The 27631-nt window shown below is 44.7% G+C and overlaps 3 protein-coding genes across 3 annotated transcripts; all 3 read right to left on the bottom strand.

Moving 5' to 3' along the window:
• Positions 1-9: 9 nt before the first annotated feature.
• LOC311107115 (acetyl-CoA acetyltransferase, cytosolic-like) lies at positions 10-5305 on the bottom strand. The gene is made up of 9 exons (XM_084149599.1): positions 4630-5305; positions 3763-3897; positions 2996-3177; positions 2712-2829; positions 1977-2120; positions 1634-1756; positions 1221-1375; positions 995-1105; positions 10-894 (listed from the first exon to the last, which is right to left on the bottom strand). Exons 1-9 carry the CDS (start codon positions 4676-4678, stop codon positions 724-726), a joined length of 1188 nt encoding a protein of 395 aa, XP_084005725.1. The 5' UTR covers positions 4679-5305; the 3' UTR covers positions 10-723.
• Positions 5306-6098: 793 nt separating this feature from the next.
• Positions 6099-10133, bottom strand: LOC311107056 (pre-mRNA-splicing regulator WTAP-like). The gene is made up of 3 exons (XM_084149517.1): positions 10070-10133; positions 7804-7958; positions 6099-7375 (listed from the first exon to the last, which is right to left on the bottom strand). Exons 2-3 carry the CDS (start codon positions 7937-7939, stop codon positions 6732-6734), a joined length of 780 nt encoding a protein of 259 aa, XP_084005643.1. The 5' UTR covers positions 7940-7958; positions 10070-10133; the 3' UTR covers positions 6099-6731.
• Positions 8643-21954, bottom strand: LOC311107058 (pre-mRNA-splicing regulator WTAP-like). Its single transcript, XM_084149519.1, has 6 exons — positions 21669-21954; positions 21294-21331; positions 21135-21190; positions 20967-21025; positions 20643-20770; positions 8643-10764 (listed from the first exon to the last, which is right to left on the bottom strand). Exons 2-6 carry the CDS (start codon positions 21321-21323, stop codon positions 10582-10584), a joined length of 456 nt encoding a protein of 151 aa, XP_084005645.1. The 5' UTR covers positions 21324-21331; positions 21669-21954; the 3' UTR covers positions 8643-10581.
• Between the last annotated feature and the right edge of the window lie 5677 nt (positions 21955-27631).

Genomic DNA, 27631 nt, shown 5'->3' with positions numbered 1-27631 from the left:
AAGCACGAGTTCAGTTCATTATATTCTGTATTGATAAGTCATACAATTGAAGAGTGGACAAAGGCATTCATCCCTATAACAGGCTATCTACAGGACACACTAAGGTACAGCAAGCTTACTCGGCTTCAGGGCACTTATGCATATTTAAGGAAGGCTGCAGTCTTCAGTACAGGTTCTCCTACAGTTCATAGAGCAGTAAGGTACATGGCTAGCATTCCATGAGCGAAAGAAAAGGGCAAATAGGAATGTTGGAAGGCTGAATTCTCTATTCTAAAAGTCTTATTAGGTCAGGTGTGAACAAGTCCAGTCAGTGGGCTTCAATGGCTTTCTTTGGCACACAAGGTATGTAAACCATTGTTTAGCTGATGAAAGACTAGCATGTGATGCCCATTGACTAGTTACACACAGGCAGAAAGACTTTCGCCTCAAAGCTTTATACAATCAATTTAATACATATGCTATGGAAAGCGAAGGACCAATATTGGATGATGCACAATACAGCTCGATTGAACGGAGACCTTCGCCACTTTCCTCACCTAGATTGCATTCACATTTTTCAGCGTAGTGACTGGTAGAGAAATGAATGATCAATCTAATATAACCTCCATTCACACCACTCCGTTGAAACAAGTTGAGTAATAAAGCATTCTAAACGTTCCCTTTAGGACCAATAACACATTGCCGATGTTGTGATCTAGAGACTGCATCAGTATTTGTATTCAGTCACACCCTTTCTACACACATGGCAATGCCCATCCCTCCCCCAATGCAGAGAGCAACCACACCCCTCTGACCCCCAGTCCTCTGGAGCGCGTGCAGTAGGGTGACCAGAACCCGACAGCCAGACATGCCTATGGGGTGTCCCAGGGAGATGGCACCCCCACTCACGTTCACCTGCATAGGGGAGAGAGAGCAAAGATGTGGTGTAACAACTGTTTGCCCTAAGCAATAGTGTGGAATTAATGGTTCATTAAATGAAGGAGAATAGAGTTACCTTATCTGGGTTGAGTCCAAGCTCTTTCACTACAGCGATAGACTGGGCAGCGAACGCTTCGTTTATCTCAAACAGGTCCACTTGATCCATCTGCCAACTGGCCTTCGCAACCTGGTAAAGAATCAATGAAAACTCTTCCTTTAAAATGAACAGGATTATACATTACAGTCATTCTAGAGTTGTACACATCTGAACATTTGCTAACTGGTTTCTGATTGGTTCTCACAGCTTTCCTGATGGCTGGGATAGGCCCAGTTCCCATAATTGCCGGGTCGAGGCCGGCTTGAGCCCAGGAGGTGATTCTGGCCATTGGCTTGAGGCCTCGCTTCTGAGCTTCTGATTGGCTCATGAGAACGGTTGCTGCGGCTCCATCATTTATACCTGAGGGAATGCATGGCAATTAATATAACACACAAAAATTATGAGTTTGACGAGATGCAACCCTGTTGTATATCCCACCTGAAACATTTCAAGGTCATGACCATGTAGACTCTAGATCACTATCACTATACCAGGAGAAACAGCAGAAAGAATAATGTCATTGGAGTGGTCAACTGGTAAGATTCCAAAGGATAATTGAGTTGAGGGATCTCAGTGACATCATCACTGTGCGTCAAGGATGAGTGCCCCCCTGCGTACCTGAGGCGTTGCCAGGGGTGACCGTGCCGCTGCCATCCTTTAGGAAGCAGGGCCTGAGTTTAGTCATTGCTTCCATGTTGCTGCCATGGCGAGGAAACTCATCTGTTTTCACCTCCACTGGGCCTGAGGAGAAAGGAATGTACAATACAGTTAATGAAACATCTACACTCATGTAATAATCATGTAATAAAGCAGATAAATAATAGGTGTCGATCATCTAATTCATTTCTAAGGAATGGTGGGTTAGCCATATAAGAAACATTGGGTCCACACCCAGCAGTAAGTAATTTGAGCACACTTGAGGTCTCAGGGGGTTCATTCACCAGCATAACAGATTCCTTGCCTTTTCTGGACGGCACCATGACCGGAACAATCTCCTGATCAAAATGTCCTGCTTTCTGGGCAGCCTCAGTCCTGTTCTGGGATTGGGCGGAAAACTGGTCCTGAGCCTCGCGACTCACACCCCACTGCTTAGCCACGTTCTCAGCTACATCCAGAAAATGAAGAAAACATTAGCCTACTGGATTAAGACACCCCAATGTTCCTCCTTATTGAACTGACAAATATTAGTTGCATTGTGTAATGGGAATATTTAAGATGAATAAAGTTCATATTCAGTTAAGAGTGATTAACACAATGTTTAGCATATTTCCCTTTCTGCAATACACCTGATTTCCAGTGTTCTGTTTGTGACACGGGTTGATGGTCACTAGACCAGATGCTGTATGTTATGGATTAAACTCATATCTGTTGATAGTGATTGACGCCAGACTGGAGGTACAAGGACCGAGGACACACTGATTCTGTGAAACACTGTGATTCTGTAGCAGCTGACAACGTCAATGCATTTTGTTTTTACTTCATACAAGCCTCTCGGGCTGGTGTTTAGAGAACACTTGGTACTGTCTGATTAGAATATAAAAGAGCCTGTCTCCAAGAGGCCAGCTAGACATTTTCTCTGCTTCGGTGCAACCGGATTGATTTTTGATTTATATTAACAGGGACTGCTCTCCTTTTGTTTCACCTGGAAATTCCCATTACACATTGATATCAATAACTCTGTATCTGGTCCCCTGACCTGTGATGCCCATGTGGTAGCAGTGGAAAGCATCAGTCAGTCCATCAGCGATGATAGAATCCTGCATGGTGGCGTCGCCCATCTTTACTCCAGCCCGCATCTGCACTGTGTGGGGAGCCTGGGGGTCAAAGGGGAAAGAGTAATTGCAGATTAATGGGGAAATTTGGTAGAATGGTATTGATTTCACCCCATCTTTCTCTCTCTCTCTCTCTCACACAACCCCTCCCTCTCCACCATCTCTCATATCCCTCCTTCTCCCCCCATCCCTGCTCCCTCCATCTTACCCGGCTCATGCTCTCCATGCCTCCAGCCACCACCACGGTTGACTCTCCAGTCTGGATGGATTGAACGCCCAGACACACAGCCTTCAGCCCAGAGCCGCACACCATCTGGCAGCTCCAGGCAGGCACCGGGTAGGGGATGCCTGCCGCAACACTGGCCTGTCGGGCTGGGTTCTGCCCTTGACCTGGGGAGGAGAGGAGAGGAGAGTAAATGAGAGGGAGCGTGAGAAGTGAATGATTGCAAGAGAGAAGGCTTACAATGGCTAGTACACTAGATCAGTGGTTCCCAACCAGGGGTACTAGAACCCCTGGGGGTACTCGGCCCATCCACAGGGGGTACTTGAGAAGACTCATGGGACCATAGGCTTACTGGTAAGATGCATATGAGGGGGTACTTTAGGGGAACTCCGGGCAGTGCAATATTCAGTTGGTGGTACAGTAACCAAAAAAGGTTGGGAACCACTGCACTAGTTCACATGACACAGCACTGTTGTTATGAATATTACGTAATCGGACCTTTCACACTAATTACATTTGTTTACATTTTTGTCATTTAGGAGATGCTCTTATCCAGAGCGATTTACAGTAGTGAGAGCATAATTGTTTTTCCTTTTTAATACTGGTCCCCGTGCAAATTGAACCCACTGCCCTGGCATTGCAAGTCCCATGCTCTACCAACTGAACCACATGGGACTATTAACTAAGTAGCAGGTAAGCGCTAATAAGTAGCTATGATAAAAGGACAGGGTTCCGTTCCAGGTGGTCTTTACCTGCTGTCAGAACATGCCCCATGATGACCTCAGACACCTCCTCAGGCTTCAGGTTGGCTCTCTTCAGGACATCCTTGATCACCACAGAGCACAGGTCTTGGAGGGGCACGGTGGACAGAGCACCATTGAAAGACCCTGTGAAACAAGATAATACAGTTGAGAGAACTATATCCAGTATCCACAAAAAGAACAGGGCATTGATTGTATGAAATCATGGGTTCATAACGGGGTAGCTGGGTTTTGAGAAATGCACTTGGCCATTGGTATGATGATGACTGATTCTATGGTGTGACAGCACTCTCCCATTGCATTACATCAGACAACAAGATAACAGACGTTATCATCAACAAACGTATTGATTGCAAAGTTGCAACAGTTGTTGCAAAGACACCATCCAACTAAAACACGCCCAACCCCATTCATGGTTTTATCTCCAGCCTATCGCGAATACTGTAGCTGCTGGTCCATGGTACTATGACCAACAGCCAATCGCTGTTTCGAGAATCTGGGCAGAGGGTGAGGCAACCAATCAAGGTTCAGCATAAGAGAATCCATTGAAAATCCTGGTCAGGAGGTAGCTCGCGATAATGAACGACAGTAATGGTCTATTCAATTCATAGGTTCAATTACATTAAAAAAAGTTGTTAAAAAAAGAACATTGTCAATACACTACACTCAAAACCAGGACTGGAAAAATGTGCACGATCGTTCAAGCAACGTCAGCATCGCTACAAATCCAATCTCGTGTGATAAGGAAATGCAACAAATAAACATACATACAGGCAATTATTATTGATACAGGTAGTCACCTATGTTGCAAAGGATTGCCTTAGTGTGGAATCAGACAGATTCAATAGACTTATTTACCAATGGGGGTCCTTGCAGCAGAAACGATGACAACAGACTCAGTGTTCATATTGACAGCTAGCTGGTAATCCTTCAGATTTCACTCTGTGGGCTGCTCGGTCGCTTGTCTCTTCCGTGGTGTTGTCAGTGTCGTAGTGGCCGGCTAGCTAGCTAGCTGTCTCAAGCACTGAATTTGTAAATGGTCTCAAGCATGTTGATTAATTTGAATGACAAAAGAGATCCTCCTTCGGCAACGAGCAAGAATAGCCTTGGCAGTAACAGAGACAGATATTTGACGAAAGCACTACCTAATGGCTAGGAGGACTTCGGACACGATCTTGGCAGCCACACAGGCTGTGAAGCAATGTCTGTCTGTAGCTCAGTCTGTAATCCATACTGGTGTACCACACAAGGCGGAAGGGGGCACGGGTAGCTTTCCCCAGCTAGCATATGAACACTTCATAAACCATGGCAAAAATGTGTAAAATTACAGGAAATTAGCTGTAAAACTGCAACATTTTCTCTCAGCCTCATGGCAAAATGTGTAGAATAGCCGGAAATTAGCTTTAAAAATCTAAATTCTCCCAGCAGCATGGCAAAATGTTTAGAATAGCATGAGATTAACTATAAAACTGCAAATGTTTCTCTTTGCTCCATGACAAAATGTGTAGAGTTGTAGGAAGTTATCTGTTGCTTCTCTGCTTCCCTACAATACAGGAAATATACACAGTGTACAAAACATACTGAACACCTGATCTTTCCATGACAAACTGACCAGGTGAAAGCATGACCCCTTATTTATGTCCAGGGGGCAACTTTGGTTTTAGAAGTGGGGGGGGGGGGGGTTATTATTTTATTTTTGATCCAATCAGATAAACACTTAACAGCCTACCCAACTGCTCGGAGGCGTCCGCATGGTCCTAAAGCACACCATTGCCTAGTTTTGTATAGCCTAGTTTTGTATCACATTCCAATGATCCCCCCCCCCCCGAAAGTTGCACCCCTGTTGATCACTTGTTAAATCCACTTCAGTCAGTGTAGATGAAGGGGAGGAGACGGTTAAAGGAGGATTTTTAAGCCTTGAGACAATTAAGACCTGGATTGTGTATGTGTGCAGTTCAGAAGGTGAATGGGTAACACAAAAGGTTTAAGTGCCTTTGAACAGGGTATGTAGTAGGTGCCAGGGGCACCGGTTTGTGTCAAGAACACATACGTTTTCCGTGTGTATCAAGAATGGTCCACCACCCAAAGGACATCCAGCCGACTTGACAGCGGTGGGAAGCAATGGAGTCAACATAGGCCAGCATCCCTGTGGAACGCTTGACACCTTGTAGAGTCCATGCCGAGACAAATTGAGGCTGTTATGAGGGCAAAAGTGGGGGGTGCAACTCAATATTAAGAAGGTGTTCTTAAATGTTTTGTACACTTTCAATTCAATTGAGAAAGGCTTTACAGTCCCTCAGTTGAAGGACAAGAAAAATCCAATCATGGTCATATTTAAGTCTTTATTGATATTGGTCAGTACATGAAAAGGATGGAAGTCAGAATAATGAATTCAACAAGGTACATCGCGTAGAAACTACACAAGTCAAACTGAAACTTATTATTTGCCAAGGATGGAAACTTAGAAACTGAATTTTTAAAAACAAAACACAGGCCAACATCTAAAAGACGAAATCCTTGAACACTGCAATGCTCCTAAAGTGAACTGTGGTTTATTGACTTTTATTGAACATGAATACACCACCAGATGCGTGACGATTGGAGTTTGTCAAGAGTTCAAACAAGAATGTTATGGGTTCAAATAAACAAGTGATGGAAGAAAAATAATCTCTCATTTACATTTACATCATTTAGCAGACGCTCTTATCCAGAGCGACTTACAAATATCTAGCTTGAATCATACAAAAAACTCAATTCAAATCTATATACATTACACGTAATGTCCCGGTTTAGCAACGCAATTATTTTCTTTAAGTTTTGGCAGAGGTATCACGATAGGCAAAGGAAAGAGGAGAGAAAAACTAATGCTGGACAGCAGTACTGTTACCGACTATGTGTTCATTGTTTTTGTTTGGTTTTCGTATAAAAAGATAAAGACATACGTGTTATTATAAAGTACATTACAAAACTGCGCCCCCGTTCGAGTCCAGGCCATTCTGAGCATGCCGCAACCCTGCAGTCCTGTTGCCCTTGACGACCGGGACTGCCTTTTCCTCATGGGGGTCGGTGTTGGAGTCTGTGTCATTCGAGTGCTGCGTCAGGGACGTCTCACTGCCAGTTGGGGAGTCCACGCTCTCGTACCCTGCGCTCAGCTGGCTCCCAAAACCCACTGCACAGTCACTAGTCTGGCCCCCCGCCGCTTCTGAGTGGTTGGAGAGTTTAGTCTCGCCCTCGCCGGGGCTGGAGACCATGGGAGACGGAGGAAAGTCTTCCTCTGTGCTGCTGACCTCACGGTACAGGCTGGGGGTGGCCGCTGCGCCTCTCTGGGAGGACGAGCTACCGTTGCTAGGTCCGTTGGAGACCCTCTCGCAGTCTTTCCCTGGCTGGGCGGAGGAGGGGGTGAAGGTCTGCTCGGCCTGGCTGGGGGGCTCGGCAGAGCCGCTGGAGGGTGAAGTCCTGCTGGGCCCTGCCCCAAAAGAGGCAGCCTGAGCTGGGTTCTGGGAGAGCTGCAGACGGGTCTCCCTGAGCTGCTGCTGGAGGACCAGGATGGTGCTCTGCATGCCCTCCACCTCCTCATCCAGCTGGATGATGAAATCGTTCAACTCTGAGAGGGACGGAAACAGACAGACAAAGCCACTGGTCAGAATACAGGGAGATGGAACACAGTCAGGATCAAGACAAAAATCCCAAGTTAAATATAGGCAAACGGCAACAAAAAAAATTAGCCGGGAGGAAAATACATTTGGTTTAATTGAATATTAGAAACATGTCTAAGAAACGCTGTCACAAAGTTCCTGCATCTGAATGTACTGGTCTGCTGAATACATGTGGAGGAGAATATAGCTCCTCCAATGCAGAGGTTACAGACCACACTTTACTGTTGCACAGTTTAATAACCAGGGGAGCTACAAAGCAAACATGGGTCTTCACTGTGCTGAAATGTAACATTTCATGCTTAACCTTTTTTATGGCAAAATATAAATGCAGATGCTATTTGACGAAGTAGATGGAGGTGGGCTATTGTGTTCTCACCATCCTGGCTGCTCTTCAGCTCCTCACTGTACTTCTTCTGCAGGGCCAGCTCTGCCTCCAGCTGGGCGATACGGCCTTGGGACAGCTGCCTCCCCAGCTCCTGGTTCTCCTGGATCAGCATCCGGCACTTGGCCATGAGCTTCTTCCCCGTCTGGCTGCAAGGTAAACAGACCTCACATCACAAAATGAACCAGGGCACAGCCAAACACCACTCACAGGCAAAGACAGGGACAGCCCAATCAATCAGTCCAGTGATCCAACCAGGTGGTCACTGTGGTGGTGTTCCAGGTTGTCATTTTTGCAGTCGCGCTGCAGATTATCAGATTACCACGCATTGCTTGGAGAGTTGCTTAGCATTGCAGGAACCACATTGAGATCTGAGATGTGCACCTGCACGACTGCAAAAAAGAGGACCTGGAATACCACCGTCCCATCCACTAACACTATGAATCTGGTCCATCCATACAGCAAGTTTCCATTTCCAAAAGGAGTACAGTTGTAGATACAAATACCGGAGACAGTTTGGGATCGGCCAAGGATACCAGCAAAGTCCCCATAGATGACAAAACAGCAACATTCTTATGAAGTAGCATACAGTACCTTTACCTCTTGAGTACCCCTATGCACATTCTACTACTAGAAGCAGGCCTACCCTGCTCAGCAGGATGACGACCGACCAAGTTAAAGTACCCAATTTCAGCAACCATACTTTAGGTTTCTACACGCCCAATTGTACTTTCAACAGCAAACCACACCAACAAAAATCAGAGTCTGTCACAACAGACCAGTGAGTTACTCAGTCAGCACTTTGGTAAAGGTCACCAGAGGTATTAATGTAGTAACCATGACAAAACATTTTATTTCTCTATAGTACTCAGGGCTCAGACACACCAATAGCCGTTTGCTGGCTGAGAATACTTAGCACCTCTGAACGCAATTTGCGAACAGAGTGCGCACCGATTTTACATGTAGAATCAGGTGACAAATGTTGGGCAGTCAGACGTCTACAGTGGACGGTCCCTAAAACACAGCGCGCTGAACGATCGACAGACGAATGCTAGATCCACATTCGGTGCGAGCCTTTAGGAGAAACTGAAGGATTTGAAGTCTAAAGGATTATAAAAACACACAATCTTGTTACTTTGGTTGCTACCTGAAAAGTTGAAGGGCTATCAACTCTTTTTGCTTGCCATAAGCAAATGTAATATGTTACTCCCACTGAATCATACCTCATCATTGCTTTAGCAGACCACACCTCAGAACCTTGTAATTTTACCGGCTGTTCCCACCCAATCTCAATCTTTACTTTTGAACTCTACCCAATACAAGGCAAGGTATTATACATTACAAGACCAATAATTCAAATCACATCATTCGACATTGCAAAGAAAACTGAGGACAAAAGCTTATTACTCATGTGCAGTTTTCTTTTCTTTGGGAGTTCTTGTAATTCTTACTGTACGAGTGTTGTAACTAGCCTATGTTGATGACCAGATATCCAAGGCTGGATTTAGGCTGTTTACCTAGTTGTGCTGTTGTTTGAAATTGAAAATCAATCAATTAATTTCAGATTGCCCACAGATTACTATGACTAAAAAATTGTCCAATTCATATCATCTCTAGAATGTTAACTGGAATTGACCCCCCCCCACATAAAAAATAAAAGTTCAAAGGTAATTGGCTAGGGGGGGGGGGGGGGGGGGAGTGAGGTGAACAACAAATTACACAAATAACAATATATTGCACTGAATAAATACATTCTCATGAAGTTGTAACACTACTTGTTTCACAAATTTGTAATCATTATGAGAAAATAACACTCAAGAACCAACTGCAGTGTGTATGTTCTAGAAATAACAATTTGGAATCATCGAGCATCAAAATAATGTAGCATACCGGTTGTTCTTTTTTCAAGGGCACCAAATCTAACAGAGCAAATATCTCTGTTGACACACTGCAGCAAGCGCAAGAGCATATCAGAGAACCAAAAGAGGAAAGTAAATGAAACCGCAGCAAATGAAACTCACAAAATAAAACATGTAAATACACTCTACCAGTTTGCGGGCCCATGCTCAGACACAGGCGATCGGACCCTCGCTTGCCCATGCCTCAACCATAGTCACTTCTGGACTGAGGGTCTTACAGCTTATCCTAGAACTTCCCCCACAGTATTTTCATTGCATTCTAGAATCTGTCCAAGAGTCTTAGAGTCTCAGGAGCACTAGCGGGTAAGAGTGGGGTGTTTTCCACTGTAAAATGTCTTTACCTAGCGGGGGCAGTGTCTTTAAAATGTTCAATTGGTGATTTAGGCTAGGGGTGCTCTCCCTGCTCCGGCAGCTTGCCCAAGACTGCCTCATTCTCCACCATAACCCCCCATTTAATAAGGCAACTGTCTGGCTTCGGCTGAGAGGGGGGGGGCAGGGCATATCCATGTCGGACGTGACCACCTCTTCAGGAACTGTTCCGACTCCTTCAGGGCCCCTGGACGGTGAGGGGGGGAGAGAGAGCTGAAACAAGTGTCACCTGACCATACTGTCTTTTTCATTCAGTTTAGATTATGTGATATGTAGCTGGGGGTCAGTACAAGAGTACACAAAACATGGATGGCAGTTTGTTTTTTTGTATTTGGGTTTGAGTTTTTGGTAAAGTCTGAGTCTTGTGGTGAGTACAGCATTTCTCAGCCTTGCCCCCCCCCCACCATGATTCCTGCATGGCTGCAGTGGGGTGGGGGGTGTGAGGAGGTCTTGGCTTTTTTGGGGGGAGTTATTTTGATCGTCTTTACCTATCTGGTGTAAATTTCCAGGCACTCAGTTCATTTTGGGCCTGCTCCAGTTTATCTTTAGTCTGTTCCAGTTCGCCCTTCATTTTGAGGAAAAATAAGTTTATGGCCGGGTCTACCATGGACGACCGCAGTTGGGCTGCACTGGGCTGCTGGACTTGCTTGAGGTACTGGATCTGGGTCTGCAGGTTGAAAAAAAGACAAGTGTCAAAAAGGCACAAGCACATAAACTCCATTTAGAAAATCCCTCCTTAGGTTTGTACAAGTTCCCAATAAAACTACATTGACAATTTACATAAGAGCAGGGGTGAAAGTAATTTCTTACTGGTATGGGACACCCAAGTGAACGCATGCCTTATTATTTTTTTAATACTACAAAAATTACAGGGTAGCCTACTATGCTGACACTGAAAAACAGATAAATAAAAATGATGTCTGAGCCATATAATCGGCTGCCATATAATCGGCCGACGAAAAGGGGTGACACAAATACAATATGACGTCCATCTAACCTGGAGGAGGAAATTATTGTCCAAAAACAAACAAAAGTGGCACTGACCCAATGAAAAAGACAGTGAATATGCACACTCACCGGGGATATGGCCAATGTTCTCCGCTGGTGCAAATAAGATAGGCTATTGCTGAAGAGCAGCCAGGATGGTGAGAACACAATAGCCCACCTCCATTTATATTTTGCCATAAAAAAGGTTAAGCATTAACTAAAAGACAGATTGGAGTCTTTTCATTGTCATCTCTTTACAGCAATAGCCATTTGCTTTCCAAACAGTTTTTCTGCGACTGTATTTTTAAATATTGCAATATGCCTGGCTGGGTCTCTCTGCTTTTCACTCGACAATCATCTATTTGGTATTTGCAGCACACGCTGCCCAAATTGCGGGCCCTTCCGACTGTAGGCTATGCAATAAAAAAAAAAAGAGGAAGCTTGTTTTAAGTAGCTAATGATCCTCTGTGGCCAAATCATGCTTTCTGGTGTAGTAGCCTATTTTGAATTATTGTATTTATTTCTGCATAGACAGGAGTACGCTTTTAGGATATATAATTTTGGCAATTTAATTCAACTTATTTTAGGGAAAGCTTAGCTTCCTTAGCCTTATAGACACACTGCCTATTTTTATTTATTTAACCTTTATTTAACTAGGCAAGTCAGTTAAGAACAAATTCTTATTTACAAATGACGGCCTACACCGGCCAAACCCGAACGACGCTGGGCCAATTGTGCGCCGCCCTATGGGACTCCCAATCACGGCCGGTTGTGATACAGCCTGGAATCGAACCAGGGGGTCTGTAGTGACGCCTCAAGCACTGAGATGCAGTGCCTTAGACCGCTGCGCCACTCGGGAGCCTATGCCCTTTAATGTGGCAGAAACACAACCAGTCATGATGTTTTCATTGGATTGTCAAACAATTACTTAACAAAGGCGCTCCTGTAGGTTACCGGCGCACATTCCTTCACTCACAAAATGATTTCAGCATCCAAACCACAACAGTGCACCCGCAATTTGATGACTGGAAAAAGACATCAGTTATAAAACACCTACATGTATTGTAATGACATTCTGCAATTGTCATTAGGCCTACACTTGTAGCCTGAATTGATGCATCCACTGTTGTCCGCATGCCTCGGTCTCGGCTACTCATCAGCCCGCAAGCATCTCGGCCACTCATCTCCGCCTTGGCAAAATGTGAGCGTTCTCCTCAAACCACAACACAATTTAGAGCGTATACCACCCAGTTTCCAGTCAATTCGCTAATTTTTCATGCGGCTGACATGCAGTAATGTTAAATAATGGTGTAATAGCCTATAGTTTTTGGGGCATGTTGTATTAATTGTGATAAGCTCACGTTTTACTGGTACGGCGTACCCTCACTATTTATTTTGCCGGGACGCCGTACCGGACCGCCTTACTTTCACCCCTGCATAAGAGGCAATGGATGTGGCTACTAACAGAACTATGAAATCACAGTGGCCATTACTGTAGCTGAACACAATAACATCATGCTTACACAATATTCATATACCTTTGTAAATCATTATTGAAAAGTGCTTGACTTCAAGTCACCTTGTTAGACTACAGTGTAAAAGACAGCTTTGGGTTGATTATTGGACTTGTCTTGTGCACCATAACTCTTAGATTTGTGTATATTGTTGTGAATTGTTAGACACTACTGCACTGTTGGAGCTAGGAACACAAGCATTTCGCTACACCTGCACTAACATCTTCTAAATATGTGTCTGTGACCAATAAAATGTGTTTTGATCTCAGCTTAGCATTTTATGCACCCAACGGTCCGAGTCAGTTTGATTGACCTCATTTGATCGACAAAAGGGATGGCATTTGCTGCTGTAAAGCTGTTGGGTGAGCCACTGTGCTGTCAGTCAGAGTGAGAGCTCTGCCAAGTAAGGAATCACATTGTCCATATACTATACCCTCCTTTCCCTGCACAGCTTGGATTTAGCTTGACTAGGGTCAAGATCCACACTTGTATCCAGAAGGTTGAGGTCTGTTGTGCAACTAACATCTTATTACAAAAATAAAGGCGTTTCTATTTTCCTGCCAGAACTGTAATGCCCTGCAACAGAGTGATTATCATTGAAGACCACCAAATCAACATAATGGTTAGATTTGCCATTGAAAACAACTTTTATAGTAAGATGTCAGTAGTCCCTCCTTAAAGCTAAAACTAGCAGAATCCAAAACCAGCCCTTCGCCCCAAAACACTTGCTCGGAGGGCCCTCCTTTTGTCACAGGGACGAAACTCAGTGTGACTTCCAGAGCAGAGTATGTGAGTGGAGTGGAGCGGAGCGTGCCCAATTTCACTGGAGCGAGAAGTGAGTTTTCCAAAGGCCTTCTCACCTGCGCCAATGTCGCTCACTTCACAAGGTCCTCTGTAGCTCAGCTGGTAGAGCACGGCGCTTGTAACGCCAAGGTAGTGGGTTCGATCCCCGGGACCACCCATACACAAAAATGTATGCACGCATGACTGTAAGTCGCTTTGGATAAAAGCGTCTGCTAAATGGCATATTATTATTATTATTATTATTATTATTACAAGCGCAAGGCATGCCCATCCCAGCATGCATTTGTATGCCACTTGTGTGCTGCTATAGCCCCTTGCTTTAGCTACTGTCATGGAGTTAGCTAAATATTTTCAATAAAGAAACTAATAAAACACAGCGGTGCAAAATTAAGGTGACTTACAAAGATGAGGACCAAGAGACGGAGTGTGGCAATGTAGTGTTCACAACTAAAGAATCATTGTGGAATCTGAAAAGACACATATCCCAAAAGCATGATGTGTACTACGTGCACATACTAACAGAAAGGAACAAGGTGGATAGCTAGCTAAGTGTGTCATTGTAGCAAAAAAATCAGATCTTTAAAGTTTAGTTCATTTTTGTTCTATTCATTTTTGTTCTACAATAGGCTATCATTGATTTTTGCCCAACAGGCCTGACATATGACCTCTTTCAAGGAGCTTTCCGTTTTGATGGGGTTATTTTGGCTAAAAACCTGTAGGCCTACATATATACAAATAATAATAATAATAACAACAACAACATCTGCATCCCTGCCCAGCCTGGCAAGAGCAGCCCGAAGGGTGTTTGGCATCTCCAGTGGCTCTGCAAGCGTGGAGAAGGTACTCCGCTGCTGGCTTGCTCTTCTTTGTAGGCTATAGCCTTGAAATAACAGGCTAATAATATAGCCTAAATAATTAATTTTAGTTCCTTTGCTCCTGACCTATTTAGTGTTTATATGCTGTTTAATATGACATGTAGCCTATTTGAAATGATGAGCGTTTCTTACAGTCACCTTTTCATGTTGTTTATGAAAATACTTTACATTCAAATCATATGGTTTGGTTTCAATCTTTCAAAACCAAATGGTTGGTCCAGGTAATCACAAAAATAGATGGGTGTTGGTTAAATGGTGATTTTAATGAATGGAGCGAATTTGGAGCGGTAGTTTTTTTTCTTCCTGTGAGCGAGGAGCGGTTTTTAGCGGCGAGGTTGGAAAGGACGATGGGCGGGTTTTCTGACCGCTCAACTCTGTTCCAGAGAGGTGAGGGGATCAAATAAACCTGGTTTCACGCCTCAAAATCAGATACAAACAAATGCACATGTCATAATTAGTTACGCCTCTCCATTCTTCTGTATGATATTGCGCAAACTCCAAACATTTAGTGAAGCATGTTGGGATACCACTTTGTTGTGAAGCCGGCAGCATAGCTGGCTCACTCCAAGTGGCTATCAAAGATTAGATAGATAAGATAGAAATAAAATTAGCCCCTACACCCTTGATATTTTTTACTCCTTCAGCTTTGGGACATTTGTGCATACAGTGCATGCGGAAAGTATTCAGACCCCTTGACTTTTTCCACATTTTGTTACGTTACAGCCATATTCTAAAATGGATTAAATTGTTTCCCCCCCTCATCAACCTACACACAATAACCCATAATGAAAAAGCAACAACAGGTTACAAATGTTTGCAAATTGATAAAAAATGTAACTGAAATATTACATTTACATAAGTATTCAGACCCTTTACTCAGTACTATGTTGAAGCACCTTTGGCAGCGATTACAGCCTCGAGTCTTCTTGGGTATGACGCTACAAGCTTGGCACACCTGTATTTGGGGAGTTTCTCCCATTCTTCTCTGCAGTTCCTCTCAAGCTCTGTCAGGTTGGATGGGGAGCGTTGCTGCACAGCTATTCTCAGGTCTCTCCAGAGATGTTCGATTGGGTTCAAGTCCGGGCTCTGGCTGGGCCACTCAAGGACATTCAGAGACTTGTTCCGAAGCCACTCCTGCGTTGTCTTGGCTGTGTGCTTAGGGTCGTTATCCTGTTGGAAGGTGAACCTTCGCCCCCAGTCTGAGGTCCTGAGCGCCCTGGAGCAGGTTTTCATCAAGGGTCTTTCTGTACTTTGCTGCGTTCATCTTTCCCTCGATCCTGACTAGTCTCCCAGTCCCTGCCTCTGAAAAACATCCCCACAGCATAATGCTTCCACCACCATGCCTCACTGTAGGGATGGTGCCAGGTTTCCTCCAGACGTGACACTTGGCATTCAGGCCAAAGAGTTACATTTTGGTTTCATCAGTCCAGAGAATCTTGTTTCTCATGGTCTGACAGTCCTTTAGGTGCCTTTTGGCACTCTAAGCAGGCTGTCATGTGCCTTTTACTGAGGAGTGGCTTCCGTCTGGCCACTAACATAAAGGCCTGATTTGTGCTGAGATGGTTGTCCTTCTGGAAGGTTCTCCCATCCCCACAGAGGAACTCTGGAGCTCTGTCAGAGTGACCATCAGGTTCTTGATCACCTCCCTACCCTTCTCCCCTGATTGCTCAGTTTGGCCGGGCGGCCAGCTCTAGGAAGAATCTTGGTGGTTCCAAACTTCTTACATTTCAAAATGATGGAGGCCACTGTGTTCTTGGGGACCTTCAATGCTGCAGAAATGTTGTGGTACCCTTCCCCAGACCTGTGCCTCGACACAATCCTGTCTTGGAGCGCTACGGACAATTCCTTTGACCTCATGGCTTGGTTTTTGCTCTGACATGCACTGTCAACTGTGGGACCTTACAGTGAGGGAAAAAAGTATTTGATCCCCTGCTGATTTTGTACGTTTGCCCACTGACAAAGAAATGATCAGTCTATAATTTTAATGGTAGGTTTATTTGAACAGTGAGAGACAGAATAACAACAACAAAATTCAGAAAAACACATGTCAAAAATGTTATAAATTGATTTGCATTTTAATGAGGGAAATAAGTATTTGACCCCCTCTCAATCAGAAAGATTTCTGGCTCCCAGGTGTCTTTTATACAGGTAACGAGCTGAGATTAGGAGCACACTCTTAAAGGGAGTGCTCCTAATCTCAGCTTGTTACCTGTATAAAAGACACCTGTCCACAGAAGCAATCAATCAATCAGATTCCAAACTCTCCACCATGGCCAAGTCCAAAGAGCTCTCCAAGGATGTCAGGGACAAGATTGTAGACCTACACAAGGCTGGAATGGGCTACAAGACCATCGCCAACCAGCTTGGTAAGTTCCTTTCCTGAAGATGGCTCACCCCTCACAGTTCTGGGTGACTTTAACCTCCCTACGTCTACCTTTGACTCATTTCTCTTTGCCTCCTTCTTTCCACTCCTCTCTTCTTTTGACCTCACCCTCTCACCGTCTCCCCCTACTCACAAGGCAGGCAATACGCTTGACCTCATCTTTACTAGATGCTGTTCTTCTACTAATCTCACTGCAACTCCCCTCCAAGTCTCCGACCACTACTTTGTATCCTTTTCTCTCTCGCTCTCCTCCAACACTACTCACTCTGCCCCTACTCAGATGGTAATGCGCCGTTGCGACCTCCGCTCTCTCTGTCCCGCTACTCTCTCCTCTTCCATCCTATCATCTCTTCCCTCTGCTCAAGCCTTCTCCCTCCAATCTCCTGATTCTGCCTCCTCAACCCTCCTCTCCTCCCTTTCTGCATCTTTTGACTCTCAATGTCCCCTATCCTCCCGGCCGGCTCGGTCCTCCACTCCTGCTCCGTGGCTTGACGACTCATTGCGAGCTCACAGAACAGGGCTCCGGGCAGCCAAGCGGAAATGGAGGAAAACTAGACTCCCTGCCGACCTGTCATCTTTTCACTCCCTCCTCTCTACATTTTCTTCCTCTGTTTCTGCTGCTAAAGCCACTTTCTACCACTCTAAATTTCAAGCCTCTGCCTCTAACCCTAGGAAGCTCTTTGCCACCTTCTCCTCCCTGCTTAATCCTCCTCCCTCTCTGTGGATGACTTCGTCAACCATTTTGAAAAGAAGGTTGACGACATCCGATCCTCATTTATTAAGTCAAATGACACCGCTGGTCCTGCTCACACTGCCCTACCCTATGCTTTGACTTCTTTCTCCCCTCTCTCTCCAGATGAAATCTTGCGACTTGTGACGGCCGGCCGCCCAACAACCTGCCCGCTTGACCCTACCCCCTCCTCTCTTCTCCAGACCATTTCCGAAGACCTTCTCCCTTACCTCACCTCGCTCATCAACTCATCCTTGACCACTGGCTATGTCCCTTCCATCTTCAAGAGAGCGAGAGTTGCACCCCTTCTCAAAAAACCTACACTCGATCCCTCCGATGTCAACAACTACAGACCAGTATCCTTTCTATTTTTTCTCTCCAAAACTCTTGAGCGTGCCGTCTTTAGCCAACTCTCTTGTTATCTCTCTCAGAATGACCTTCTTGATCCAAACCAGTCAGGTTTCAAGACTGGTCATTCAACTGAGACTGCTCTTCTCTGTGTCATGGGGGCTCTCCGCACTGCTAAAGCTAACTCTCTCTCCTTTGCTCTCATCCTTCTAGACCTATCTGCTGCCTTTGATATGTGAACCATCAGATCCTCCTCTCCACCCTCTCCGAGTTGGGCATCTCCGGCGCGGCTCACTCTTGGATTGCGTCCTACCTCACAGGTCGCTCCTACCAGGTGGCGTGGCGAGAATCTGTCTCCGCACCACGTGCTCTCACCACTGGTGTCCCCCAAGGCTCAGTTCTAAGCCCTTTCCTATTCTCTCTATACACCAAGTCACTTGGCTCTGTCATATCCTCACATGGTCTCTCCTATCATTGCTACGCAGACGACACACAATTAATCTTCTCCTTTCCCCCTTCTGATAACCAGGTGTCGAATCGCATCTCTGCATGTCTTGCAGACATATCAGTGTGGATGACGGATCACCACCTCAAGCTGAACCTTGGCAAGACGGAGCTGCTCTTCCTCCCGGGGAAGGACTGCCCGCTCCATGATCTCGCCATCACGGTTGACAACTCCGTTGTGTCCTCCTCCCAGAGTGCAAAGAACCTTGGCCTGACCCTGGACAACACCCAGTCATTCTCCGCTAACATCAAAGCGGTGACCCAATCCTGTAGGTTCATGCTCTACAACATTCGCAGAGTACGACCCTACCTTCCACAGGAAGCAGCACAGGTCCTAATCCAGGCACTTGTCATCTCTCGTCTGGATTACTGCAACTCGCTGTTGGCTGGGCTCCCTGCCTGTGCCATTAAACCCCTACAACTCATCCAGAACGCTGCAGCCCGTCTGGTGTTCAACCTTCCCAAGTTCTCTCACGTCACCCCGCTCCTCCGCACACTCCACTGGCTTCCAGTTGAAGCCCGCATCTGCTACAAGACCATGGTGCTTGCCTACGGAGCTGTGAGGGGAACGGCACCTCCTTACCTTCAGGCTCTGATCAGTCCCTACACCCAAACGAGGGCATTGCGTTCATCCACCTCTGGCCTCCTGGCCCCCCTACCTCTGCGGAAGCACAGTTCCCGCTCAGCCCAGTCAAAACTGTTCGCTGCTCCGGCACCCCAATGGTGGAACAAGCTCCCTCACGACGCCAAGACAGCGGAGTCACTCACCACCTTCCGGAGACACTTGAAACCCCACCTCTTTAAGGAATACCTGGGATAGGATAAAAGTAATCCTTCTACCCCCCCCCCCCCCCCAAAAAAAAATACATAAAATAAATAAATAATAATAATTTGATATATTGTAAAGTGGTTGTCCCACTGGCTATCATAAGGTGAATGCACCAATTTGTAAGTCGCTCTGGATAAGAGCGTCTGCTAAATGATGAAAATGTAAATGTAAGGGACAAGACTGTAGACCTACACAAGGCTGGAATGGGCTACAAGGCCATCGCCAAGCAGCTTGGTGAGAAGGTGACAACAGTTGGTGCGATTATTCGCAAATGGAAGAAACACAAAATAACTGTCAATCTCCCTCAGCCTGGGGCTCCATGCAAGATCTCACCTCGTGGAGTTGCAATGATCATGAGAACGGTGAGGAATCAGCCCAGAACTACACGGGAGGATTTTGTCAATGATCTCAAGGCAGCTGGGACCATAGTCACCAATAAAACAATTGGTAACACACTACGCCGTGAAGGTCTGAAATCCTGCAGCGCCCGCAAGGTCCCCCTGCTCAAGAAGGCACATATAAATGCCCGTCTGAAGTGGACGGGCCATGTACCGTCAAATCTTGGGTGAGAACCTCCTTCCCTCAGCCAGGAAATTGAAAATGGGTCGTGGATGGGTATTCCAGCATGACAATGACCCAAAACACACGGCCAAGGCAACAAAGGAGTGGCTCAAGAAGAAGGACATTAAGGTCCTGTGGAGGGAGATGAAGGTTCGAGTTGCCAAACGTCAGCCTCAAAACCTTAATGACTTGGAGAAGATCTGCAAAGAGGAGTGGGACAAAATCCATCCTGAGATGTGTGCAAACCTGGTGGCCAACTACAAGAAACACCTGACCTCTGTGATTGCCAACAAGGATTTTGCCACCAAGTACTAAGTCATGTTTTGCAGAGGGGTCAAATACTTATTTCCCTCATTAAAATGCAAATCAATTTATAACATTTTTGACATGTGTTTTTCTGAATTTTGTTGTTGTTATTCTGTCTCTCACTGTTCAAATAAACCTACCATTAAAATTATAGACTGATCATTTCTTTGTCAGTGGGCAAACGTACAAAATCAGCAGGGGATCAAATACTTTTTCCCCCTCACTGTATATAGACAGGTGTGTGCCTTTCCAAATCATGTCCAATCAATTGAATTTACCACAGGTGGACTCCAATCAAGTTGTAGAAACATCTCAAGGATGATCAATGGAAACAGGATGCACCTGAGCTCAATTTCAAGTCTCATAACAAAGGGTCTGAATACTTATGTAAATAAGGTATCTGTCTTCTATTTGTAAATACATTTGCAAACATTTCTAAAAACCTGTTTTCACTTTGTCATTATGGTGTATATTGATGACGATTTTATTTTATTTAATCCATTTTTGAATAAGGCTGTAATGTAACGAAATGTGGGAAAAGTCAAGGGATCTGAATACTTTCCGAATGCACTGTATGGTGGAGGCACGCGTGAACGTGTAAATGGAGGGCCAAGGGGAAGGATTTGGGATTCAGCCTGAGCCTACATATCCCACAGTCTCCTCATTTAGGAAAACAGCAGGACGCATTGCAGTGGGATACGTACTGTACACTCTTGCATTTCCTGCTCCTTGGTGGCGAGCCGCATGACCAGGATGTTCCCCCTGCGTGACGCCTCCTGCTGCTGCGGCTTCAGCTTCTCCTCAGACTCCTTCAGCCCTGTCACATTGTTCGCTGAGACAGTGAGTGGACAGAAACAACACAGTTAACCTCATCATGTGTCAACTGAAAAGGAGCAAAGTCATCAACACCATAACAAACATAAAACTTAAATAGTGTTGAGTGTGGGTATTTATACCCCCCAAAGTTTGGTATTGAATGATGACTTGATGAAATGTTGGAGTAGGCCTACATTTTGTGGAGCACTTACAATTCAGATCAGCATATTTCGCTTCCAGGACCTGGACATAGGTTTCATGTTGTTTCCACCTAAAGGACAAATAATAAACATGCACATGATGAACACATTGAACATACTTGTCATCACATCCAAACAGAATCATCCCATCCTCCATCTACTGTAGTGTTATCCATTTACCTCACACACAGTTCCTCTCGGGTCAGGGTCTTCATGTCAGATTCACTGAGGCGAACCTGAATGAGGAAGATGGGAATACAAGAGTCAGCAAGTAGTCTTTAGCTGCATAACATTATCAATACAGGGACATTTGGTTTCCTAATAGAGGCTCTCTCACACCTTCTTTGGAAGGGGTTCCTCATTCGTCATTCTGAGCTCTGAAAGGGAAGTGAAATAAGTATAAATTAATAATGTGGAAGCATCAAAAGCAAGACGTTCGGTTCAATAATGTAGCTGTCATTTTAAAGTATAGGTTAGCAGGATACATATTCAATGTGACCAGACAACTGTTAGCTAGCTAGCTAACGTTAACGGAATAGCGAGCATGTCAAAAAAATAATTAACACCTCGCATTGACTAGCGTCACGATATGAGCCACTTTTGAATTTAGTCTACAAGGAAGTGTTGCCTACTTTTAATTATGACCTCAAATCAATGTAAATGTGCATCGGCTTAAATTATGTTTGACCCCCAAATGTTCATCTAGATAGTTACCTGTGGCCAGTTCTTTGCTAGCTATGTTTTCCGCTTCTTGTTGTCACAAAATGGCGGAGAAAGACGACTCCTATCCCCGTCCACAAATGAGCGTTCCCTTTTCCTTTCGCGCAAAACCCTGCTGCGAATGAACACTTAGCGGACGCGTTTGTTTTAATATACGAAACCGTATGTTTTGAACACCCACCTACTAATATTCTATTTACAATCCGAATTTGCTAATTTATTAGTTCAGGGATGCCAACTTTTGAAGATACAGTAGCTTGGAGTGTGACTTCCTATTGTCAATGGCTCCACCCTTAGCCGGGGGTCTGGGGGTCCCCCCAAACAATCTATTTTAAAGCTAAATTCATGCAAATCTACATATTTTCACATGGTTTAGGCCCATGACCAGAGCAGAATAAACATGTTTTAAAAATCACAGGTCAAGTTTATTCAGGATTCTTTTAAAGTTGAATACACACTCAAAACTGGAGGACTTGGTTTGAAGTTACTTTGAGATTATTTGGCCATGAAATTTAGAGTATGCTAACTGGGGACATTGAATTACATAGTTTTTTTGTTAGAAAATGCTAATATTAACCATTGGTGGAAGTGGCTAACCATAGGATGGATTGCAGTCTCTCTTTGTCCATAAGAAACTGTCAAAGTTGCGTCAATTCAAATCTGGCATTAGGAACAAAAGAGGTCAACACGACTTCTAAGATATACTAGTTATTTTAATTAATGCAAAAACCTTCAATGGTAAATATGATGTTTCGTATATACGGGCTCTTTGAAATACCTCGCAGGGCACTTCAGAGAACTAATCCATTGTTCTGGGTTCATGCTCAAATACTCTGACAGAGAGAGTTTCCCACCTCTCTGCTGGCCAATTAGAGTAAAGACTTGAGCGTGGTTTAGACTTACTCAGCCAATCCGTTGATGCACCCCTGTTGCCAGGCATAAGTCCATATCATAACAACCTGTCATAGTGAGAAGAGCCAGCTCCCTTAGACACCATTCCTACGTCCAAGGAAGGTTCACAGATCACAAAGAACCAGTATATTCCAGTATCTGGAGACAAAATCCTTATCTCATTTTACCCCCTAAAATAGCTCTTCACATCAATCACAGCCTGCCAGGTGTCACAACCTACATTAGCCCAGTCAAGAATGCATTCTTTCTAAGTTAGTCATCCCATCAATTATAAAAATAATAAATCTCTCACAAAACCAACATGTAAATATGTAATTCATTTGGGTAAACTATCCCTTTAAAATAGGACCATAGAAAATCCTGCCTAGAGGCACAGTAGTTCTCCAAGAGGGTTGGCCGCCAAAAACGGCGGCCACCCCTGATCTGTTTCCCAAATACTGGGGGTTTGAATATGTTCATGTGACAAATTACCCCACATTCAAGAAAAATCGACTGAATATCAATCTTCAGGCGGTTGAGGCTGACCATCATCTTACTCTATAGGCAAGATCTTTTGCATTTCTGCCTACCGTTTCTGCCTAGCAGCTTGTGCACAATACTAAAATGTCAAAACAGGATATTTGATGCAAGGGGCATTTAAATATAGCCCAATCTCATTTCATGACGTAGCATATAGATCAAATCAAATCAAATGGTATTTGTCACATACATGTGTTTAGCAGATGTTATTGCGGGTGTAGAGAAATGCTTGTGCTTCTAGCTCCGACAGTGCAGTAATATCTAACAAGTAATATCTAACAATTTCACAACATATACCCAATACACACAAATCTAGTAAGGAATGGAATTTAAGAATATATACATATATGGACAAGCAATGACAGAGCGGCATGGACTAAGATACAGTAGAATATTATAGAATAGAATATAGTATATAACTACGAGATGAGTAGTGCAAGATATGTAAACATTATTAAAGTGACTAGTGTTCCATTTCTTAAAGTGGCCAGTGATTTCAATAGGCAGCAGCAGCCACTACAGTGCTAGTGATGGCTTTTAACAGTCTGATGGCCTTGAGATAGAAGCTGTTTTTCATTCTCTCGGTCCCAGCTTTGATGCACCTGTACTGACCTCGCCTTCTGGATGATAGCGGCGTGAACAGGCAGTGGCTCGGGTGGTTGATGTCCTTGATTATCTTTTTGGCTTTCCTGTGACATCGGGTACTGTTTTAGGTGTCTTGGAGGGCGGGTAGTTTGCCCCCGGTAATACGTTCAGCAGACCGCACCACCCTCTGGAGAGCCCTGCGGTTACGGGCGGTGAAGTTGCCGTACCAGGCGGTGATACAGCCCGACAGGATGCTCTCAATTGTGCATCTGTAAAAGTTTGTGACCACACTGTCTGCGTGGGTGGACCATTTCAGTTTGTCAGTGATGTGTACACCAAGGAACTTGAAGCTTTCCACCTTCTCCACTGTGGTCCCGTCGATGTGGATAGGGGGGTGCACCCTCTGCTGTTTCCTGAAGTCCATGATCATCTCCTTTGTTTTGTTGACGTTGAGTGAGAGGTTATTTTCCTGGCACCACACTCCCAGAGCCCTCACCTCCTCCCTGTAGGTGGTCTCGTCATTGTTGGTAATCAAGCCTACAACCGTTGTGTCGTCTGCAAACTTGATGATTGAGTTGGAGGCGTGCTTGGCCACGCAGTCATGGGTGAACAGAAAGTACAGGAGGGGGCTGAGCACGAACCCTTGTGGGGCCCCAGTGTTGAGGATCAACGAAGTGGAGATGTTGTTTCTTACCTTCACCACCTGGGGGCGGCCCGTCAGGAAGTCCAGAACCCAGTTGCACAGGGTGGGGTTCAGACCCAGGGTCTCAAGCTTAATGATGAGCTTGGAGGGTATTATGGTGTTAAATGCTGAGCTATAGTCAATGAACAGTCAATGTACTTACATAGGTATTCCTCTTGTCCAGATGGGATAGGGCAGGGCAGTGATGACCGCCGAGAAGGAGCTGAGTGTAGCTGAGTGTAGAGGGAAGCTGTGTGGTGTAGTAACTCAGAGATGGAACCTGACAAGAGTATGGCTGTAGTACATGCGGTGAGGACCGCCAAGTTCGGGCCTCGTCCCGAGAATGAAAAGGATGATTCTGGCCCAGTGGGAGTGAGGTTTGTGGAGAAAATGAATCCTTGCATTTTGGCTGATCCATACGTATGTGGTGTCAGGTTGGGTGGAGAAGAGGTTGGGGAATGTTGAGTTGGTGAGAGTAACTCTGAGTGGATTGGTGATGATTTATTGTGTTTCTTCAGTCCAGAGGGAATGGGCGCTCAGGATTACGCGATTAGGGTCAAGAAATGTGACATTGTTTGGAGCGAGAGAGGGCTAATTGTTGGCAGTGCTATTTTCCTTTTTCCCAATTTTGTATTACCATATCAATTAATTAATGTAGGTAGGCCGTGAATGGCCTCACACACCAGTACAGTAGGTGGCGCTGTATGCACCTAAAAGTTGGACGCTGGCGCATTAAAGTTCTTGCTATTCGAATGCGCCACGGTATGGACACAGAACAATGAGACAGATATTTCACCGAATGTATAAATGTGAAACAATCGCTTGGTGTTTCCACTCACTACCAAATATGGTAGTGAGAGGAAGCCCACTGGCCGGCAGTGGGAGAAGATAGAAGGAGATGGATTTTGGCCGGCATTCTGCACATTTTCTCACCGATTAAACATTTGATCTCAATACAGTTTTCTGTTCCCAAAACTACAATATGTTATGAACAGAGTGGACTACGTTTTGTAGACTTTGCCCTTTGCAAAAGTTTTTAAAAATCACGTTGTTTAGAAGGAGTGCAACGGCGAATTGAGTTATTGCACACGCGCTCTTCACATACTATGTTTTTTCCCATTGGAAACGACAGGCTATGGTCTATCTTGGTTTAGTTATAAAAATCTTTGGTATGGATATGGCGTCGCCGCCATCATCTGAGATGGCACCGCAGCAGCGCATCTAAGCTCTCTGCTTACCACCCTACAGTGCTGAAGGAGGGGCGGGACGAGTTCACATCAGAGTATGTTAACGTACAAGCAGAGATGCTAGGCTAGCTAACTTTGTCACCTCAGAATCACATCCATTTCAATTACTGTCCATGCAAACATGTTTCATGTTTTGAACTAACCAGATAGATAGCTTTTCAACATCTTCAGAAAACGGGGGAACTTCGCATGCATCACTACTTCATGCTGTATGTGCTGTATGTGCCTATGCCATCAGCTAGGTAGCTGGAAAGTTAGATGTGTTGAAGTATTAGTTGAAAGCATTACACAATATAAAAAATATAAATAAATTGAAAAATAAAAAGTCAACCAGTCATTGCCACGAGTTCACCTGTAAAGTTCTATTAGGACAAGTTTGGTAAGTAAACATGTGAAAAATGCAACTTAAAAAAATAAATAAAATAAATAAAAAATAAAATATATATATATATATATATATATATATACATATATATATATATATGGGGCGGCAGGTAGCTTTGTGCCAGTAACCGAAAGGTCGCTGGTTCTAATCCCCGAGCCGACTAGGTGAAAAATCCGTTGATGTGCCCACTTAACCCTAATTGCTCCTGTAAGTCGCTCTGGATAAGAGCGTCTGCTAAAATGACTCAAATGTAAACTGTAATTCAAAGCCATACAACAACTCCTTGCCTGGTGGGCAAAACAACGAAAAAACGCCACATGATGGAGGGAGACAGATTTCCCGCCGAGTTGGGCTTCTCTTTTCCTCTCGGGTCAAACTCATTCCACGGAGGGCCGAGTGTCTGCTGGTTTTCGCTCCTCCCTTGTACTCGATTGATGAATTAAGGTGACTGATTAGTAAGGAACTTTAATTGAATGGAAAAACCAAAAACCAGTAGACACTAGGCCCTCCATGGAATGAGTTTGCTACCCCTGCTGTATACCATCTAGTCTTCACCCATCCGGAAAGGAAATGGGATGGGTGGAACTATGATATTGTAATTTCGGTCAGGCGATTGGGGACTATGTGGTGGACCAAATATTTTCAGATAGAAGACGAAGGCCAAGATGGATAGAATAGATGCCAGAGGGAGCAATGAAGAGATCATTGTGGACTGTGAGGTTGAGGATAGAATAAACGACGGAAGGGAAAGGAGGGGGGAAATGGAGTCCTTTGAGAAGGCAAGAAATAGATATTGGTTAGGAGAAATGCAGTATTATCATAAGGAGACGTATACTTGGATGAATGAGGAGGAATGGAGGGAAAAAGAGGCAGAGGAGGTCTAAGAGAGAGAGGGAGGAAGACTGAGTTTGAGTCGATAAAAAATGGCGGGAAAAAGGGAGAAGGTTTGTTAAAGAAGAGTGGTAGGAAATGTAAGCAAAGTGAGCTGAAGACAGGAGTAGAAATGGAAGAGGGTGAAGTATCGGAGGTGGTAGGTGTGGTGAAGTGCTCGGAGCCAGAGGCTTGCGCAGAGGGTCAGGATAAAGATGAGTCTGTGACAGTAGGAGTGAAGTTTGTGGAAAAAGTGGATCCTTGCCTTTTGGCTGATCCATTTGTGGTTTCAAGATGGGTGAAAAAAGCGTTGGGTATAGTGGAATCAGTGAGGGTAACCAGAAGTGGTCTAGTGATAATTGTTTGTGTTTCTGTTGGGCAGAGGGAGAAGGCGCTTAGAGTTAAACAAATGGGGGAAAGAATTGTGAATTGTTTCGCTCTTAAGAAAAGGGTGCCATTGAGAGGAGTGATTACTGGGGTAGCAGTAAATGTAAAAGTTGACCAACTGAAGGGTTAGATTCCCGGTGTGTGTGATGCTCGTCATTTGGTGCGACGTAAACAGTGGGGCGAGAGTGGGGAAACAGAAGAGTCATTGTCTGTTCTTTTGAGTTTTGAAGTTGAGTCTTTGCCGGATAAAGTGAAGTTAGGATATATAAGTTATCCAGTGCGAGCGTATGTGCCGAGTACGTTACGATGTTACAGGTGTCAAACTTATTGGCATGTGGCAGCAGTATGTAGGAGGGAGATTCCAAGGTGT

This window comes from Coregonus lavaretus (assembly GCF_964263955.1).
Source record: "Coregonus lavaretus genome assembly, chromosome: 31".
In the NCBI taxonomy this organism is placed as follows: Eukaryota; Metazoa; Chordata; class Actinopteri; order Salmoniformes; family Salmonidae; genus Coregonus; species Coregonus lavaretus.
Note: the sequence above shows the minus strand (reverse complement) of the source record. Positions and strands in the feature narration are given on the sequence as shown.